Source organism: Silurus meridionalis, chromosome 8, assembly GCF_014805685.1.
Source record: "Silurus meridionalis isolate SWU-2019-XX chromosome 8, ASM1480568v1, whole genome shotgun sequence".
In the NCBI taxonomy this organism is placed as follows: Eukaryota; Metazoa; Chordata; class Actinopteri; order Siluriformes; family Siluridae; genus Silurus; species Silurus meridionalis.
Genome location: NC_060891.1, coordinates 12,336,879 through 12,356,018, shown reverse-complemented (window position 1 = coordinate 12,356,018; position 19,140 = coordinate 12,336,879). Strand labels below are relative to the sequence as shown.

Genomic DNA, 19,140 nt, shown 5'->3' with positions numbered 1-19,140 from the left:
TTGACATTGGACCTCTTTGAGTGTTTAAAGGCTCTGACATGGAGAATCTGGTGTTGGATCTGTGATGATCACAAAATGTTGAGCTATTTTATGAGTTGCTCAGTAGCTCCTAGTTTTATAACCACAAATGACTGTAAAAGACGGAAGAAAGAACAATACTCATAATCTTACACTCCAGTGCTCATGGTAGTTCTCACTCTCCAGTGTTCCAGTGAGTGCCACGGCTGCTCATCAGGGATAAATGCACACCATTCTGATTGAAAAGCTGATTGAAAACAATGTCTGTTGTAAAAAGCGCTAACGAAATAAACTTGACTTGACTTGAAGTGGCACAAAGGAGGAACTGTGAAATTATTCAACAACATTTAATTGAAGCACTAGGCCTAGGATTCCCACTGGTGCATTGTGACAAGCTGCACGCAAACTATGCAATACCAATAACAATATAATATACAGGGGAACTGAACATGGGTGTAGTATATTTGGATTGTTATTTTACTATGGGATTGTTATAATTGGCTTTCAATTTTTTATGGCACATAAAACTAGCAAAAGACTGTAGAAAGTAGATGTTACATTTTAATTCTAACTAATATGGTCATTACAGTTGGTGAAAAACGCAACAACAAAACAACTAAAAGTATTAAGTTTGAACAATATATATATATTTTTTGCTTTAAAGATATTCCAACCTCTGTGGAGGAAAGTATTTTACAGTCAAGTCTTTGTATTCTGTCTTAAAACAGATCCCTTCAGTATCTGGAAACACAAATTCTCCAATACATTATTAATTGACGTATTTAGTTTACAGTGCCCTCCACAATTATTGGCACCCCTGTTTAAGATGTGGTCGTGGACTTAAAAAAATTCTCCTTTTTTTTAAAACAACATAGAACCCAAATGCAAAAAAAGAGAAAAATCCAACCTTTTATTTAAGTACATTACTTTGGTGGTAAAAAAATCACACATTTAGAAAAAAAAAAAACCTTGAAATTATGTGTGCCACAATTATTGGCACCCCTGATGTTAATACTTTGTACAACCTCCTTTTGCCAACAAGACAGCACTTAATCTCCTCCTATAACATTTCACAAGATTGGAGAACACAGAGAGAGGATTTTGACCATTCTTCTTTGCACAATCTTTCTAGATCATCCAGTGTCCTGGGTCCTCTCTTATGCACTCTTCTCTTTAGCTCGCCCCACAGGTTTTCGATTGGGTTGAGGTCTGGGGACTGAGATGGCCATGGGAGGACCTTGAGTTTGTGACTGCTGAACCACTTTTGTGTAGATTTTGCCACATGTTTTGGATCATTATCCTGCTGAAAGACCCAATGACGACCCATCTTCAGCTTTCTGGCAGAGGCCATCAGGTTTTATTTAAAATATCCTGGTACTTCAAAGTGTTCATAATGCCATGCACCCTAACAAGGTTCCCAGGGCCTTTGGAAGAGAAACAGGCCCACAGCATCACAGATCCTCCACCATACTTCACGGTGGGCATGAGGTGCTTTTCGGCATACTCATCTTTTGTTTTACGCCAGACCCACTTAGAGTGTTTGTTGCCAAAAAGCTCAATCTTAGTCTCATCTGACCAAAGCACACGATCCCAGTTGAAGTCCCAGTACCGCTTAGCAAACTCCAGGCGTTTACGTTTGTGAGTGTTAGTGAGAAAAGGCTTTTTCCTTGCATGCCTCCCAAACAGCTTGTTGGCATGTAGAGAGCGCCTGATGGTTGTTTTGAGACTCTGTGACCCCAAGATGCCACTCTTTGATGCAATTCTGTGACGGTGAGCTTGGGAAATTTTTTTACTTCTCTTACCATCCTCCTCACTGTGCGTTGTGGCAAGATAAACTTGGGACCTCTTCCAGCCTTGTTTGTCACTGTTCCAGTTGTTTTAAACTTCTTAATGATTCCTCTGACTGTAGATACCGGCAAGTTAAGGCGAGTGGCTATTTTCTTGTAGCCATTGCCTGACTTATGAAGGTCGACACACATCTGCCTTACTTGAATGGTGTGTTCTCTTGTCTTTGCCATGTTGACAAATGGGTAAGAGAATTAGGCCTCTGTGTCACGTCATATTTATACCCCAGGGAAACAGGAAATCATGAATTACTAATTAAAAGTCCCTAGATACCCTGACCAACCTTAGCAACTACAGAAAAATATATTAAATAAAAAAAAAAAACAATTAAATTGTTCAGAGGAATTGTTAGGGGTGCCAATAATTGTGGGACACATGATTTCAAGTTTTTTTTTTTTTTTCTAAATGTATTATTTTTTTTTACCACCAAAGTTATGTACTTAAATGAAAGGTTGGATTTTTCTTTTTTGCATTTGGGTTCTATGTTGTTTTAAAAAGGAGAATTTTTAGAAGTCCACGACCACATCTTAAACAGGGGTGCCAATAATTGTGGGACACATGATTTCAAGTTTTTTTTTTTTCTAAATGTATGATTTTTTTTTACCACCAAAGTTATGTACTTAAATGAAAGGTTGGATTTTTCTCTTTTTTTGCATATGGGTTCTATGTTGTTTTAAAAAAAAGGAGAATTTTTAGAAGTCCACGACCACATCTTAAACAGGGGTGCCAATAATTGTGGAGGGCACTGTATATATCTATTTAGCTGCAGAAATGATTAAAAAGTATAAAAAGCAATGCCGAAAAAGGGGTCAGATCTACGACATCCACTATGTAAGGAATAAAATCAAACATGGTTTCCTATAGGATTATAGGAAAATAACCATCAGTGGTGTGCTGTGATCCCAAAGCTGAATATTTTCTAGCAAAAGCAGGAGAGTTGGTGGCTCATGGGATAAGATGTTGGACTTCTGCTCAGAAGGTCTTGAGTTCAAAAGCAGGCACCACCAGGCCACCACTGCTGGGCCCCTGAGCAAGGCCCTCAACCTATTAACTGCTCATTTGTATGTTGCTCTACATAATGGGATCTGCCAAAATAACAGGAATGTAAAAGCTCTGTCCTTAAGGGTTTTATTAGTTATTAACACTACTCTCACCAGTATCTTTACTCTTTCTCTAGTTATTAACACTACTCTCACCAGTATCTTTACTCTTTCTCTAGTTATTAACACTACTCTCACCAGTATCTTTACTCTTTCTCTAGTTATTATCACTACTCTCACCAGTATCTTTTCTCCTTCTCTAGTTATTATCACTACTCTCACCAGTATCTTTTCTCCTTCTCTAGTTATTATCACTACTCTCACCAGTATCTTTTCTCCTTCTCTAGTTAACACTACTCTCACCAGTATCTTTTCTCCTTCTCTAGTTATTATCACTACTCTCACCAGTATCTTTTCTCCTTCTCTAGTTATTATCACTACTCTCACCAGTATCTTTTCTCCTTCTCTAGTTATTATCACTACTCTCACCAGTATCTTTACTCCTTCTCTAGTTAACACTACTCTCACCAGTATCTTTACTCTTTCTAGTTATTAACACTACTCTCACCAGTATCTTTACTCCTTCTCTAGTTATTATCAATACTCTCACCAGTATCTTTTCTCCTTCTAGTTATTATCACTACCTCACCAGTATCTTTACTCTTTCTCTAGTTATTATCACTACTCTCACCAGTATCTTTACTCCTTCTCTAGTTATCATCACTACTCTCACCAGTATCTTTTCTCCTTCTCTAGTTATTATCACTACTCTCACCAGTATCTTTACTCTTTCTCTAGTTATTATCACTACTCTCACCAGTATCTTTTCTCCTTCTCTAGTTATTATCACTACTCTCACCAGTATCTTTACTCCTTCTCTAGTTAACACTACTCTCACCAGTATCTTTACTCTTTCTCTAGTTAACACTACTCTCACAAGTCTCTACTTTCTCTTTGTCTTGAAATTAATGACAGCTTATTATTAAACAAGGTATCCCAATCTAAAGAATTATATTTATGGCTAAAATAATAGGATATATAGAAGAATTTATCTTCTTCCTCGTATTATTCCAGTCAACATGACATTTAAAATGTAAAATGTAGCAAATATAAAATATTAAAACATATTTAGAGGTCATTATTGTTATTATTAGACTTATACTTTGATATTACTACTAATGATATAATAACTATTAATAAGTACATTTCCACATGTGTGGTAGGTGGTATGTGTACAGTGTTCTAACTCTTGGCCATACACACGGCTGAGGCGGGGGGCGCCGGGTAAAGACCGGCGCATGCGCAGTAGTGGCGGGGGCGGCCCGTTACTAACCACTGCACCGCGCTGTAACCGCTAAACCAGCAGGGCTAGTCTGGGATTTTGACAGGAGGCGTTACATAGGCGACTTGGAGAAACAAGAAACTAAAGGTAATACAGTAAATCATTTAGAAGCATCTATTTGTTCTTCTTGTTGTTTGTTTGCTAAAGCGAAAAAGAAAAACGCGCTCGAATGCTTTTCGGCTTCGGGCCTTTCATGGTTCGGAGTGTCGGAGAGTCCAGTCGGTGAGACGGCGGTTACAGGGACGGTGTGCAGCGCGCGCGCGCCGCGGCCTAACAACCATCAATGTCGCTCTTTTTTCTTTTACATGAAAATGAAAATGAAAATAAGAGCATTGTGAATCTTAAACAGACGACAACGACGCTGTGGGCCTGTTTGAAGGCTCGCTAGGAGGAAATGTACAAGTCTGTAATGCGGTCTGCTCGGACACACTGCACATTAACTGACAGCTCAGCAAATATTACCTCAAGTTAGGTTTTTATCATAGTAAATATCCCACCACAGTTTACCTCATGTTAGCACTATAGACGTGTGTGTGTGTGTGTGTGTGTGTGTGTGTGTGTGTACAGTAAATATGCCTGCGCGGTGTAAAGCAGTTCCCCTGAAGCTGAATTAGAGGCCATTCATTTCCCAGTGCAGAGATCCAGTAAAGGTGAACGGTGAAGCTCAACGTGTTTCTACTCAAGAAATATCATGTACAGTCATTTCCAAGTAAAATCAAGCGTTGAACACCTGCTCATCAAACCCACCCATGCTTGCACTGCCACTGAAATGTCACAGAGAGCCACTGACCTGCTGACACCACAAATAAAGGTCATGATGATGTTAGGAAATGTGTTCCAGTGCAGCACGGAGCTTTGTGTAAGCAGGGACTCTGTATCATGATCTGTTTATATATCCACAGGGATATTCTGTTCTATTTTTAAAATGTTCACCGACCAAACAGTTCAATTCGGTTTTATTTGTAGCACGAGCACTGTCCCAGCTTCACCTCGATAAATAGGTTACAAAATGTGGATTTATACGTTAGTGCCTATGCGTTTATCTCTAATGTGTGAGCCAGTGATTAGAGTGACAAGGAAAATCTCCCTGAGATCGTATGAGGAAGATACCTCGAAAGAAACCTGACTCAAAAGGGACCCCATCATCATCTGGGTGACACCGAATGTCCATTCATCATAGTTTTATTATTTTGGGTGATGTCCTGTGCAGTGATGGGCAGTTGAATGCAGAGGTGTTTATGCAAATTGTCCATTGCGAATCCATTGTAACAGACTGTTTATATTCATTTCTCTTTTATATATATATATATATATATATATATATATATATATATATATATATATATATATATATATATAAACAAGTTGACATTATTCATAGGCTACTTTATTTTGACTTAATGTTTTATTCAATTCAAGCCGCTTCCAGTAGTCAAACAGGGAAACTAACTTAAAAAAAATTATAATGATGGGTTGTGATTTCCACCAGCACAGACTCATCTGTGCCTATTTCATTCGATCACATTTTATTTTTCATTCGCCCCAGAAAACTAAAGAGAATCGGCTTTCATTAATGACTACAGAATTACCAAGCACGTCTTTATATTGAAGTCAAAGACACCCCCCCGCATGCCTGCAGTGTGGCTTGGATACGGGTTGGATTTTCACCAGTGTTTAAAAAAAAGAAGAAAAAAAATACCCAAAGAAATCCAGGCACTTTGAGAAGCCCTGGTATCCATCACACAACAATAGGTCAGATGAACCAGGTGTGTCCTGTTACTTGGTAACTTGTATTCAGTGCTGGGGTTGACTTTTGAATGAGGATTGTGATGTCATTGTGTTTTTTACCGTGTGATGATTTAACTGTTCAGATTACCAGGGATGTTGTTTAATGTTTTTATTTTGAATCTATTACATAAGATCCGATGTGACAACTGATAATGAAGGTGTTGACCTTTTTCCCTATATAATAATAATAATAATAATAATAATAATAATAATAATAATAAGATTAGATTAGATTCAACTTTATTGTCATTACACATGTACAAGTACAAGGCAACGAAATGCAGTTTGGATCTAACCAGAGTGCAATAACAGCAAGTGCAGGATATATAGTGTTTACACTGATTTACATAAATTAAGTAAAATGGTATTATAATAATATAATAATTGTTTACTCTGTCCCAGTCAAATTGCACATAATTGAGCAGTCTTAATTATCCAAAAGACATAATCTATGTTTTCTTAAAGTGAAAAAATTCACCTTGGAATGGTCATTTTCTCTCTCCAGTCAAATTTCAGTAGATAAAGTCTAGCCAGACATAATAATATTACTAATAACTGTTTTACATCATTTTCTCCATGTAAGGAATGGCGGTGAATGTATACTCCACGTCTGTAACCAACGAGAACCTGAGCCGACATGACATGCTGGCATGGGTAAATGACTCTCTCCAGCTCAGCTACACCAAAATAGAACAGTTATGTTCAGGTGAGTCTCACAGTCACTAAACACGCTGACAGTTTCACTATAGCTTTACACATTCACTGTCCTGGTCATTGTTTTCCCCAACAGATTTCCCCAAATTTGTGTGATTCTAACTGATGCGCTTTGTTTACCCAAACAAACTGGCATAACCTAAGCATAAAGGACTTACAGTCAGGTCAACATTTTTGTTTTGTTTTTGTCTCTAGGTGCAGCATATTGTCAGTTCATGGACATGTTATTTCCAGGGTGCATTTTTCTAAAGAAGGTGAAATTCCAAGCAAAGCTGGAGCACGAATATATACACAATTTCAAAGTTCTTCAGGCAGCTTTCAAGAGGATGAGCGTGGACAAAGTGAGTCTTTTTTTTTTGCATATTATTCTGCACCATATTATATAGCTTATTATTGAGCAATTTGTGTCATATAATGTTTTAAAAGTCAAGTTTTATTTGCTTAAATAGCTCAATTAAAGTCAGTTTTAGTGATGTCGCATATCTGACAGTGTTATGTATCAAGTGTCTGTATATTGTGACCTGTTATTTATAGAAGAACTAAAAGATTCCTATTTTGGTATCAGGTTTTCAGGCAGCAAGTGTCTTGATATGACTTAAGATTATACAACAAATTCAGTTAAATACAGACTCGGTATTATAAGAGTTGAAAATGACCTGAATGATGTTCATTTGTAAATATATTTCACATGTATTCCTCAACTAGATAATCCCAGTAGAAAAGCTTGTAAAGGGGAAGTTCCAAGACAACTTTGAGTTCGTCCAGTGGTTCAAGAAATTCTTCGATGCCAACTATGATGGAAAAGAATACGATCCTCTCCAAGCTAGACAGGGTCAAGACATTGCTCCTCCCCTGAATCCAGGTGAACACTTTTCCCACAAACCCAAGAGAACTGGTCCAGGTAACCCTATGATTCTACTGCACTTCTGCTGCATCCATCGCTGAGCTTCTACCCTGCAAGTGGTCGGTTTGTGCATGGCCATGGGAATGATTGCTCCATGCTCAAGCTTCCATACAAGTGAACAGTGTGAAATCGCATCTTGTGGTAAAATATTCAGCTCAGTGCCATCGAGGAAACTCAGAATGCAAACATGTGACTAAAAACCAAAGTTTCACAGTGATGGCTGATAGTTTCAATAATGTCTAATTATTCTAAAGACTTTTTGCGCTTCTTAGTCAGTTACCCTTCAGTCCAAGATGTCTGAAAGCTCTATGTACATCTTATATTATATTATATTATGCCATTTTTTAATCAGGAATAGGACAGCAAATGTGAAAAGTAATCTGCGAGCGAAAAATGGTAAACAGTTGATCTTTGTTATGATGTCATTGGGCTGGATTGGAAAAGTCTACAATTCAGTTTCAAATAACATTTTTCATAATGATGTGGCTTTGGTTAAACGTGCCTAAACAGACAATGTTAACGTTTCGGTTACTATTTGTGTTTAACCAATGTTACAGTATTAACAAAATGTCCATGCAACGGCTTCAGACTAGAAGGCTGATCTTACTCAGGCTTTAAACACCAGATTTAGCCTAGTACATCATTCAATCTTTGCTACTTCTGCATATTTAAAGTACAGCAGCTTACTGCATGAAACATGTTTTTCTTTATACTGCATAGCCTGATGGTAATAAGACTACAGCTCATCCCTGAAGGTGTTTTCATTTCAGGACCACAGAGAACGTCACCGACAGTACCCAAAAACATGCCCACGCCACAGAGGGTGATGAACACTAATGTCAGGAAGAACCCCAATCTCGCTCGGAACGGAGGTGGTGATGCTGAGATCATGGAGCTTAATCAACAGGTAGAGTCACTGGGAGGGTAAGGACATCTCAATCTGCCTTTCAGTGTTTCACGTGAGTGGGGTGATGTATAATTGTTTTTGTTTTTTTCATTAATATATAATTATTCCAAATTGCAAAGTGAATCTTTATTAACCGATATGACTTTGTTTATGTACCTTGGCCTACTACTTGTACAGATGAGTGAACTCTTTTTTTTTTTTTTTTTTTAAGTCATATTCTAGCAAATGATCACAATAGATCCAATAGTGTACGTCCAATATTCTCATTATAGGTTCAGAGCTGTTTGGCCTGTTTTTAATGACATATATTCCTCAGAATAGATCAACCTCTGTCTGTCCTCTCTCAGTAGTAACAGAAGTTGTCATTCCCTGTTTTTCCCCCCTCCCGCAATTTCCTTCGCAAAGCTGATGGAACTGAAGTTAACTGTCGACGGTCTGGAGAAGGAAAGAGATTTCTACTTCAGCAAACTGCGAGACATTGAGCTGATCTGCCAGGAACACGAGAACGAGAACAACTCCGTCCTCACTCGGATAATCGACATCCTTTATGCCACAGAGGTACAGTATGCCCGACTATTCCCAACCCCAGTGCATATTAGAATGGGTGGAGGAGTGGATCATGATTTAATAACAGTTGAATGAGCAGGCCTTTGCCTGAGCTCACACTAGAAACACAAAGCAAATTGAAGTATGCGCGCATAACTTTCATAAATCTCATGTCGATGATATAACAAGTCAATGATAATAAGATGCAGAAAATCCAAACAATTGCCTTGAAGTTTTCCACGGATCAATTCGGTTGTAGCATGTAATTAGTTCAGTTTGTAGAGTGATGCACTGAAATCGACCTGATGCACCTTATCCTGTCATATGACACTCATTAATTGTGCCATTATGCCATTATAACATTATGAGCAGTGAAATAAATAACACTGATTATCTCTTCATCATGGCGCCTGTTAGTGCGTGGGATTTACCAGGCAGCAAGTGAACATTTTGTCCTCAAAGTTGATGTGTTAGAAGCAGGAAAAATGGGCACGCGTAAGGATTTGCGCGAGGGGCCAATTTGTGAAGGCTAGACAACTGGGTCAGAGCATCTCCAAAACTGCAGATCTTGTGGTTTGTTCCCGGTCTGCAGTGTTCAGTGTCTATCAAAAGTGGTCTAAGGAAGGAACAGTGGTGAACCAGCGACAGGGTCATCGGCGGCCAAGGACCATTGATGCGCGTGGGGAGCGAAGGCTGGTCCGCTGCCGAAGAATTTAATGCCGTTCAGCACAGTTAGCTTGCATTGTTACTACAGTTAAAACAAGATGCTAAACAGATCACACCACAAGTAATAGCATCAGTGTTTGCTACATGCCCACAAGAGACCGAATATAAGCTGTATGAATGACTCGTTGCTTGCTAGTGTGAATGTAGTCTTAGAAATCAAGAGACGAGAATGAACACTAAAAAATGGCATGTTTATCGGAATGCAGGAAGGATTTGCAGCACCAGAAGATGAGGACATAGACGAGCAGGCCCACTTGGACCAGGATGAATACTGAGCGCTCCTCCCTCTTCCTCTACCCCGTCCCTACTCTTCTGCCCCGCTCCCCTCCCCACCCCACTTCCCTGCCTTCACTTTGGAATTATTCCCCTCATTGCACGCTGTTGATATCTCCTTCATTAACTCTGTATCTATGGATGCCCCCCGTATGTACTAAGTATATGTTTGTCTACTCCTACTACAGTTCATGCACTACACCTCAGAGACCCAGTACTACCCGCTTCACCCCCCCCAAACAATAGCAACAGCAGTGATTATATCCTAGCCATCTCAGCATGTTTTACATTGCCACATGGAGAATGAACATGAACAAGGCATCAGACGCTGAGGGTAGCACAATGGACTTAACACAGTAACTGCTACGACGAGAAAGTATTTTTGAAGATAAAGCAAAAAAAATAAAAAAAGGGATGCTGCCTGGAATGCAGTTATTTGCCTTAGATCTCCTGCATATTTTGCCATTGCTCTGTACTTGCTCTGTTTATTAGGATCATGCTACGAAATATTTACGTTAGTAAAACGCTCGCACAATAACAAAAAATACTGTGAATCTGTCTGCTACATTAGGTTTGCAATTATATTGAGGGATAAAGCAATTACAGAGATATAATAAACAAAGTGTAGGAAGACAAAAGAAAACAAGTAAAGGGACATTTTAAAATAAAAATTAAGGAACTCAAACCAAACTCAAAGAATGTAACACGCTGCCCTTTGACCATTTAGTTAGCTGCTGCATATCTAATGGGAGCATGTGAATGTTATACATGTATAGTGAATGAATAATATATTTGTATTTTTTTTAAATAGAGCTTTTTTTTTTAGTTTGATTGATTTAATACTTCTTACAGTTTCAAATAAGGAAACTAGAGTTGGGATGAAAAGTGTTATTTGATAATAATTAATTAGATTAGTGACACTACTGATCAAAGAGCTTTTCATTGAGATTCTGCTGCTAATTTTACTACATTTGCTTCTTTACATCTTAATCGACTATTTATTTATTCTGCTATTGAATAGCATGAGCTGTGTTTTTTGTGATTGTACTTTATGTCAGGAGTTAAGGCCCAGATGTGAAGGACCTGAATGCCGTTTGCTAGAAGCATTGTGCTGCCTTTACAGTCTGAATCCTCCTCACTCATATGCATCGAGAATGTCTCACTCATACTTGTTTTGTCAACATTAAAAAAATGGACATGATAGTGTGAAATTGTTTTGCGTTTTAAATAAACAATTTTAAAAAAATATATGTATGTCTCCAAGCCTGATGCTATACTGTTTATTATAGTGGCTTCAAAGCAAAAAACCTATAACTAATCCTGACATGTACAATGCAGTTTGTTATACATAAAAATAAAGTGACTTTGTTTAACGCTCAGGTCATTTAATAAAGAAAACCTATTTGGAATTCTTTAAGAATTCAACATGTACCTGGATAAATTATATGACTACAGCCCAATACATTAATAGATCTGTACCTCACCATGGGCTGTACATAAAAAGGTAAATACTGGTATACATCAGTGATGGGCCGTCTATTCTGGCTTAAACGCTATAAGAATCAATGAATTACATTTAAATTATGAATATCTATGAAATAATTTCCAATATTTAAGTCTCTTCAGTTTATAGCTTTTCTCTTTATTGCACTGCTTCTAGTAGTGTATGTTTATATTAGCATTTCTATCCAATCGGATTTCAGCCATCACTTGTTGAGGGGTTTAATTAATTTTATAATAATTTATTTCACGATTAAATAAATGAATGCAAGATTAAATACATTTATTTACAAGTTGGATATACTGGGGCCATCTAGCAGGTGTGCAATAATGTGGCCATTTTCACATCCTTTGATTGGATGGTCACAAAGCACACTAGTCAGAGCTCACAAACTGCATCTGTAGCAAACTGCACAAGCTAAAATTTATTTGGATTTCATAGCGTTTTTTCCCCATTACACAATGGCTGACAGAGGAGAATAAATTGATTCGGTCACAGATACACTTAGACTATTTTTTTAGAAAAGCTGGACATCGTGAGAAAAGGTCAATAAACAGTTCAAAACAGATGTTTCAACTTTTGTGTTTTCTAACGTTTTTTTTTTCTTGTACAATTTTACAACAAAAACACAATTTGCCTTAAGTTCAATTCCACAGGAAAAATTTACAATAAACCCAGAGAAATCCAGGGACATTTGATAAGGTTAATATTGATGCTTCTGCTATAGAGATGATGTATGCAGGCTACAGTGTTGCGGCTACAGTGAAAGGAGACTTGTTGAATTGTGTTTATTGGGTTTCATGCTTTAGTAATGGCATTTATTTACACTGTATATGAGATACCTGTCTGTGATGCAGCACTCTGTTAGGTTTAGTGAGTCTGTGTTTACTGCAGCCAAAGCTTTTGTACAATGTATACCTTCTACTTACCCACACAATGAAGTTTAAACATTAAAAATATTTTCTCAACAGTATTTCTTGGAAAAAAAAAAGTTGGCAAAAAGAAGGGTTGTGTTTTTGCCATGCTGTATGCATTGTCTAATCCACTTTTAAAGTCATCCAGAAGTCGATATTTTCTGAGGTGCATATTAAAAATGTAGTGAAATAATTGGATAAAAATAATTTCTGTATTGTTCTAAAGTTATCACACATCACCAGGACCGTACAGACTCTCTGTAAATGACTCTCATAACACGCTGCCTGAACCCATTTAAATCCTCTCATCAATGTCAAACTGGTCGTGTTAACCAATCACATTAAAGTGGGCGGGGCTTACAGTCCACACGAGCCCGGAATAAACTTCAGCGCGCCGCGCTTCAGCTGTACAGCGCACAGAGGAAGGTATGGTGGAAATACGTGTAAAACATTTAGCGTTTCACAAGTGTTTATTAGTACAAACTGTTTTCCAGAGATGCAAACTACTCGATTACTTTCGTCAACATTTCGACATTTTGAATTGAGTATGTCTCATTTAACTGAGTCATTTAATGTGACAAGACAAGCGACATGACCGGAGCCGTTTTCAGCAGATTAGATAAAGAATGACCGTGTGCATATCGTGAATTAACCCCACAGGATGTATTCGTTTAAAAAATATTCGAAATTGCCTAAAATGTGTGGTTGTGGTAACAAAAAAACCATTTTGCACTATAATGACCCGATGCTCATGTGTTACTGCTGAACAGAGACTATACAAGACTCACGGGTGCCATCTACAGGCGTAGTATGGAATGTGCGGTCATTGAAGGAGGGATGGCGATTTTACGTTTGTTTGTTTGTTTGTTTTGTTTGTTTATATTAACGGCAAACTATACACAACAATGCCTGGGGGAATAAAAAATAAATCAGAGTTGCATATTAGAAAATTGCAGAAATATCAAACAGTTTCTGGAGGGATTGAGTGTGTCCAGGTAGAATTTAATAATAAAAAAACGAAAATAAACAATAATAATAATAAAAAAAAAACACAGAAAACTAGGGATTACCACACTAAACATAAACGTAACATTGAAAGGTAAAATGTTTATTTATTTTTCTGTTTTTTGTTTATATAAAAAATGTGGTAACCAAACAGTATGAAAAAAAAGAGGCAGTTGTACCTAATAAGCTGCAGATTTATTTTTAAAAAATGTTAAAGAAATATTATTCAAATATGTTCAGTAATTGTCTGGCATTAAATTGGGGTATTGGGAAAAGATGTGGCCTTTTACAGAGTGAATACATTAGGCTGCTGTTATATAAAGAGTTCAAGTCATTTGATTCAGTTGACCAATTAAATTGCAGTTAACTACAATTATATTGTACTAATATGAACTAAAACTAATATTTATGCTCGACTTTACTTTTTATATTACAAAAAGTAGCAAAAATTAGACCTCACCGCTAATATTGGTCTTTGATAGAGATCCTTGTTTTTGGAATCGACTCTTTGAATGTATGAATGTAGTATTTGAAAGGAAAAAAATTTCATCTAACGAATGATATCAAAATGATGCTTCGCCCTGTGAAAAGGTTTGTGTTCAGAAGGTAAAAAACTGAGATATTTTCCAAATGCTATAAAAATCTACTAGTGCAGATATGGTTAGAAAATTAATTCACACAAGGAGCCTTAATGTCTTATTCTCCACGTTCTTAATTATTAAAAATATTTCTCTTGTTTATTAAGAAATAAAATGTTATTGTAAAGGCTTTAATAAATGAGTCAGTTACATGTTTGACATCCCTTAAAGTACCTGCAATATAACTACCTGCTCTGTGGTTTTGGGTTTTTTGGTTTTCTTACAAGATTTCAGCCTCAAAATGAAATTGAACAACAGATTGCACAGGCTGTGGAGAAGAATAGTAGGGCATTACATGTGTTTGTGTTTTTCCTATAGAAAATGTGTTTCTGTGCTTTGCAGGGATCCCTAACCAAGCATGCCACAAATCCTAGAGAAAAACACAAGTTTTACATGGTCGACGAACCAGCGCACACTTCAATTTAAAGGTGTTGTCCTTAAAAGACGTCATTTCCAGCACACGCTTCTGTCCGGTAGCACTAAGAACACAAAAAGGTAGGCTATGTAGTTTTTGCAGTGTATAACAAAATGGTCCAAATAAAGTACAAGCCCTTAATTTCCCATTGGCTTACAACTCACAGGATGGGCAGCAATAATGGGATAGAAAATCCTAAACCAAACGCATTACCATTGATGGATAAAGTTGGTAAGTTTCAAATATATGCACCCATTCCTAATCCTGTAAGCTTGATTTATTTTTTGGCCCATTTGTGTGCCAAATAAAATGCATACATTGATGTGCTGTACATTTTTAGGGAAGTTTATTCATTTCTGGCTTGGGTGACGAACGATTTGCAAGTAAACAGTCCTGCACGGTGGTGTACGGTTTGGAAAATGTGATGCACATGCGCTAAGCCTTGTTTGTAGCATAGGTGAGGACGACGATGCAGCATGTGGCTGTCGAATATTTGAATAACGATGACCTTTTATGAAACAGGTCCGGGTGTTGAACCTGAGAGTTCCAACTCAGAAGAACGCACATCGTGTACAGATGAAAAGCCTCTGCTCGGAGTTCCACGAAAGTATCGCATGAGGGACGAGGTACTAATGAAGATGCAATTTTTTTTTTTTATGCATTATTGTTCTCATTTGGCATCCTTACTGGTAATGTTTGTTTGTTTGTTTTTTTTCACAGTGTGGAAACCTTTTGCCAAAAAAACGCGTGGCAAGGATGCCAGCCTCTGCCACATGGTTACCCGTGTCGCATATGGAAGTGTGTAGCAAGCTTACTCTCGAGGTCAGAAGTCTTAAACTTGGAAATGTGAACTTGAATTTCAGAGGGTCTGTCACAGTGAGTATCTGAATTACTGACTCACTGAATTCTCACTATCCCGAGTTACTGTTTATGCACAGTGTGTGTAGAAGTTTCCTTTAGCTTCATCTGGCAAAGGTAAATGGCCCTTATATGTGTGTGTGTGTGTGTGTGTGTGTGTGTGTGTGTGTGTGTGTGTGTGTGTGTGTGTGTGTGTGTGTGTGTGTGTGTGTGTGTGTTTGTTTGTGTTGCCCTGTAATGGATTGCCATTCTATCCATGGTGTATTTCTACCTCGCATCTAGTGTTCCCGGTATAGGATAGGCCTCTTAGTCCACGATACAGCAGTTATTCAAGATTTCATTTGTGTTTGTTGGTGGCAAAAATATGGCAAACTACTAACTAGTCTTTGTTCCTGTTGCAGTTTTCAGTGGATTATATTGAGATTACAAACAACGGTAAGAGCTAATATCATGGATGATGTAATGTCAATAGTTGATCTGTTTAGGCAGTTAAAGTAAACTGGTAATGAGGTAGACTTTCTCCTTATAAGTCATTTGAATTAAGAGTAAAAGGGACTGTCGCTGATCTTTGAAAATGTAAAATGACATTATTTCCGTATGTTCCGTAGTTACTCTTGCCTTGAAGCCTCTCTGACCTTTTTTTTTAGTGAAAATCGAGGCATCAGAGCTCACCAGCTGCGAATGGTGCAGGAGCCGTAGACTGCCCGCTCTGCTCCTACATATGACCGATGCAGCAATTTGGCGTCTGAGAGAGCAGCTTGTCGTGTCTACGGATACGGAGACGTGGGATGGCTGTCGGAGCAAACGTTTGTAGCTGAAAACATTTTCCGCACTTTATTTTCGGCTGTCCTCCTTAAATCAGGCTGCTATAGACGTAGTTCCATCATGACTACACCAGTTAATTAGCCTGTTGTGAATTTACCATTTTTTATTCCATCCTTTTTCAATGACAGACCAACAAGAAACATACCTTCTCCTCATTTTTGAGAGTGCACCAACAGTGCTGGAGGAGGCAGCGCTAGAAGAGATATTCGCAGAAATAGGCAGGCTTAAGAATTTAAGCAACTTCACGGTCAATCTCACGTATGAGGAAGCCAGAGACAGACTAACGACACGTGAATGTTTTCAGGCGGTGAGTCGTAACGGACGTGCGAACTACCGTGAAGAGTTTCTTTATTTATTAGAGTATATATTTAAAATGTAACACCAAGGGTTTAATGAAATTTGGATGATATACACTTTATGATGTGTTTGAGTCAGGAGTTCTAATCCGTTCCCTTCTCGCCCCATGTTCAGAATGAGGTAAAAACCCTGAGTGTCTCAGACGACGAGGATGATCTGATGGAGTGCTCGTCCTCACATGCCGAAACGTAAGTGATTTGAGTCGATAATATTATTCTGATGTGCTTTCGGTAGCCGCTCTAGAGGCTTTTGTTTTCCAGACTGGTCATCTACCCACCTCCCCCAGCTAAGGGTGGCTTTTCTATCACTAACGAAGACCTCCATTGTCTCAACGAGGGCAACTACCTGAATGATGTTATAATAGATTTCTATTTGAAGTAAGTGCTAACTTTCCGAGGTGAGCGTTTGCTGTGTGTCTTTTAGAAAGTGGGGTTCACTCTGTATTTCGGATGCGTCTCAGATATTTGGTCTGTGAGAAGTTACAGGAGATGGACGCCAACAGGTTTCATGCATTTAGCTCCTTCTTCTACAGAAGTCTCACTCAAACCGACCTGACGGAAGATCTAGACGGCACAAGCTTATCGTTAAGTCTGAAATATGTAATCCAGTCGATTATTTAATGCTCACGTTATGCTTAAATATAATTTTGGCCAACTTTTCCACAGCATTCAAGAGAGGAGGCATAACCGGGTGAAAACATGGACCAGGCATTTGGATGTTTTCCAGAAGGACTTCATTTTTGTCCCGATTAACCAGTTGTGAGTTTTGCTGTTCCTTTTTGACAAAAATGGAATGTTTTATTTTAACTTGTCCACATCATGTTTGAAATCAGTAACACATCTGATCTGGTCTTCTTGTTCTCGTTATTAATTATGAACTAATTCTGATGCTATTTCAGGGCTCATTGGTACCTGGCTGTTATTTGTTTCCCGGGCCAGGCTTATTACTCCACTATGGATCCTTGTGAGAATAAGATAGAGGAGAACCCAATAGTGTTAGCTTCTAGCTCACCTTTTTCAAACCCCATGTCACTTTTCTACAGACACCAAACATCTAAGCAAATCTCCAAGTGTACTGAAAGTGAAGGTAACAATAAAATCATCGCTGATTGGTTATTCAGTACTGTACCAGGGATGTGCATGGGTATTTGAACACCCAGAAGAGATGTTGAGACTCAATTATTAGATATTAAATATGCTCTTATTTTGCAAGTTTTATTAAATCTGTTGACCAACTCAAGATTATTCAAATTCAGTAATCAGTTTTAACCAGTGTTTTTAGTAATAGAGTGAAGCATCAGACTTCTGCATTATAATCTTTACATGGTGGGTGTTTGTTATAGTCGATCTGGACGAGGGATTCTGCTTTGTTTCAGATGATTACCTAGAAGACGACTTTCAGGTAATTCGCCCAACGTCTTCTTGTAGATGTACGAACCACATTTGTCACGCTAATATAAAATGTTGAAATACATTTTCAGTTCAATGCAAACGGCAGATATTCATCCCAGATAAGTGATATTACTTCTAAACAGTGAGTATGAAACTCCGTATGAATCATCTGTCTATGATGTACCTTTGAGTTTAAAACCAAGATTCTGTCTTTTCAAAAATGTTTTTGCACTGCAGCTTGTTTTTGCCATGCTGGTCATTTTATTATGTCACGTGTCTGTAGGCCCTGCATTCTCATTATGGATTCTCTTGGGTGTGGTGCCAAACCAGCAGTGGTGAAAGTACTACAAGAGTAAGTGTGTTGAAGTAATTTTTCAAATGCTTTGCGTTTTTGTACAATTTTTCAATAGTTTATTTCGTATGCCGTAAATGAAAAGGTATTTGGAGATGGAGTGGCGAGTGAGAAAGGGCTCGTTGTGGAGTTCTGGGAAACAAACCATGACTGGATGGAGTGTGCAGGTCCCACAGCAGGATAATCACACTGACTGTGGAGTTTATGTTTTGCAGTATGTGGAAAGCTTTATCACAGTAAGTATGCGACCCATAGTTATACTCTTTGGAAAGCAGCTTGATTGGTAAAGGTATGATGCAGACTCAGCAAAATGTCCTTGAATGAATAATGCCATGCTATAGGTAGTATTTAAATTTTTTTTTTTTTTATGTCTGTTTTTAGAACCCACCAAGGAATTTCCATGCTGCCATTGACCTGAGGGACTGGTTTCCACAGGAGCTTGTGAAAAAAAAGCGGGAAAGAATTAAAGAGATTATTTTTAGCCTTCATCATCAACAGCAAGCTGAATTTGGAGAATGAGTGCCCCCTAAAGACTCTACTCGATATTGCACACTTATCTCCAGTTCAGGCATTCTGTTCAGCTGCTAAATGTCTGGGTTTTTTTTATTTGCATTTAGACAGTCGTTTATTTTGTCAAATTGTGTAATTAAAATAAAATTGTATTGTATTTATTTTTACATTTCTCTTCTACCTTGGTTTAGTTAAACATGTAAGAAATGTTTTTTTTTTTTAAGGTTACATATAGAATATGTGTCAGCTTGAGCCTAGTGCATCTATCAAA

The 19,140-nt window shown here is 37.9% G+C and overlaps 2 protein-coding genes across 5 annotated transcripts; both read left to right on the top strand.

Annotated features, from left to right (window-relative positions):
* Nucleotides 1-4,214: 4,214 nt before the first annotated feature.
* On the top strand, nucleotides 4,215-10,248 carry mapre3a (microtubule-associated protein, RP/EB family, member 3a). 2 transcript variants are annotated; one of them, XM_046856569.1, is made up of 7 exons: nucleotides 4,215-4,332; nucleotides 6,617-6,739; nucleotides 6,943-7,088; nucleotides 7,453-7,609; nucleotides 8,422-8,558; nucleotides 8,964-9,116; nucleotides 10,037-10,248. In XM_046856569.1, exons 2-7 carry the CDS (start codon nucleotides 6,619-6,621, stop codon nucleotides 10,103-10,105), a joined length of 783 nt encoding a protein of 260 aa, XP_046712525.1. In that variant the 5' UTR covers nucleotides 4,215-4,332; nucleotides 6,617-6,618; the 3' UTR covers nucleotides 10,106-10,248. The 2 variants fall into 2 exon arrangements, with proteins under 2 accessions (XP_046712525.1, XP_046712524.1); XM_046856568.1 differs by having other exon boundaries at nucleotides 7,453-7,648.
* Nucleotides 10,249-12,816: 2,568 nt separating this feature from the next.
* On the top strand, nucleotides 12,817-19,030 carry senp6b (SUMO specific peptidase 6b). Of its 3 annotated transcripts, none has more exons than XM_046855525.1 (18): nucleotides 12,817-12,944; nucleotides 14,504-14,656; nucleotides 14,743-14,807; nucleotides 15,099-15,202; nucleotides 15,297-15,452; nucleotides 15,836-15,869; nucleotides 16,082-16,240; nucleotides 16,388-16,566; nucleotides 16,731-16,804; nucleotides 16,877-16,993; nucleotides 17,149-17,199; nucleotides 17,282-17,374; nucleotides 17,515-17,702; nucleotides 17,959-18,017; nucleotides 18,097-18,149; nucleotides 18,291-18,359; nucleotides 18,445-18,595; nucleotides 18,741-19,030. In XM_046855525.1, the coding sequence occupies exons 2-18, from the start codon at nucleotides 14,520-14,522 to the stop codon at nucleotides 18,876-18,878; spliced, it is 1,827 nt and encodes a 608-aa protein (XP_046711481.1). In that variant the 5' UTR covers nucleotides 12,817-12,944; nucleotides 14,504-14,519; the 3' UTR covers nucleotides 18,879-19,030. The 3 variants fall into 3 exon arrangements, with proteins under 3 accessions (XP_046711481.1, XP_046711480.1, XP_046711479.1); XM_046855524.1 differs by having other exon boundaries at nucleotides 17,077-17,199; nucleotides 17,992-18,017; XM_046855523.1 differs by having other exon boundaries at nucleotides 17,077-17,199.
* The last annotated feature ends 110 nt before the right edge of the window (nucleotides 19,031-19,140 follow it).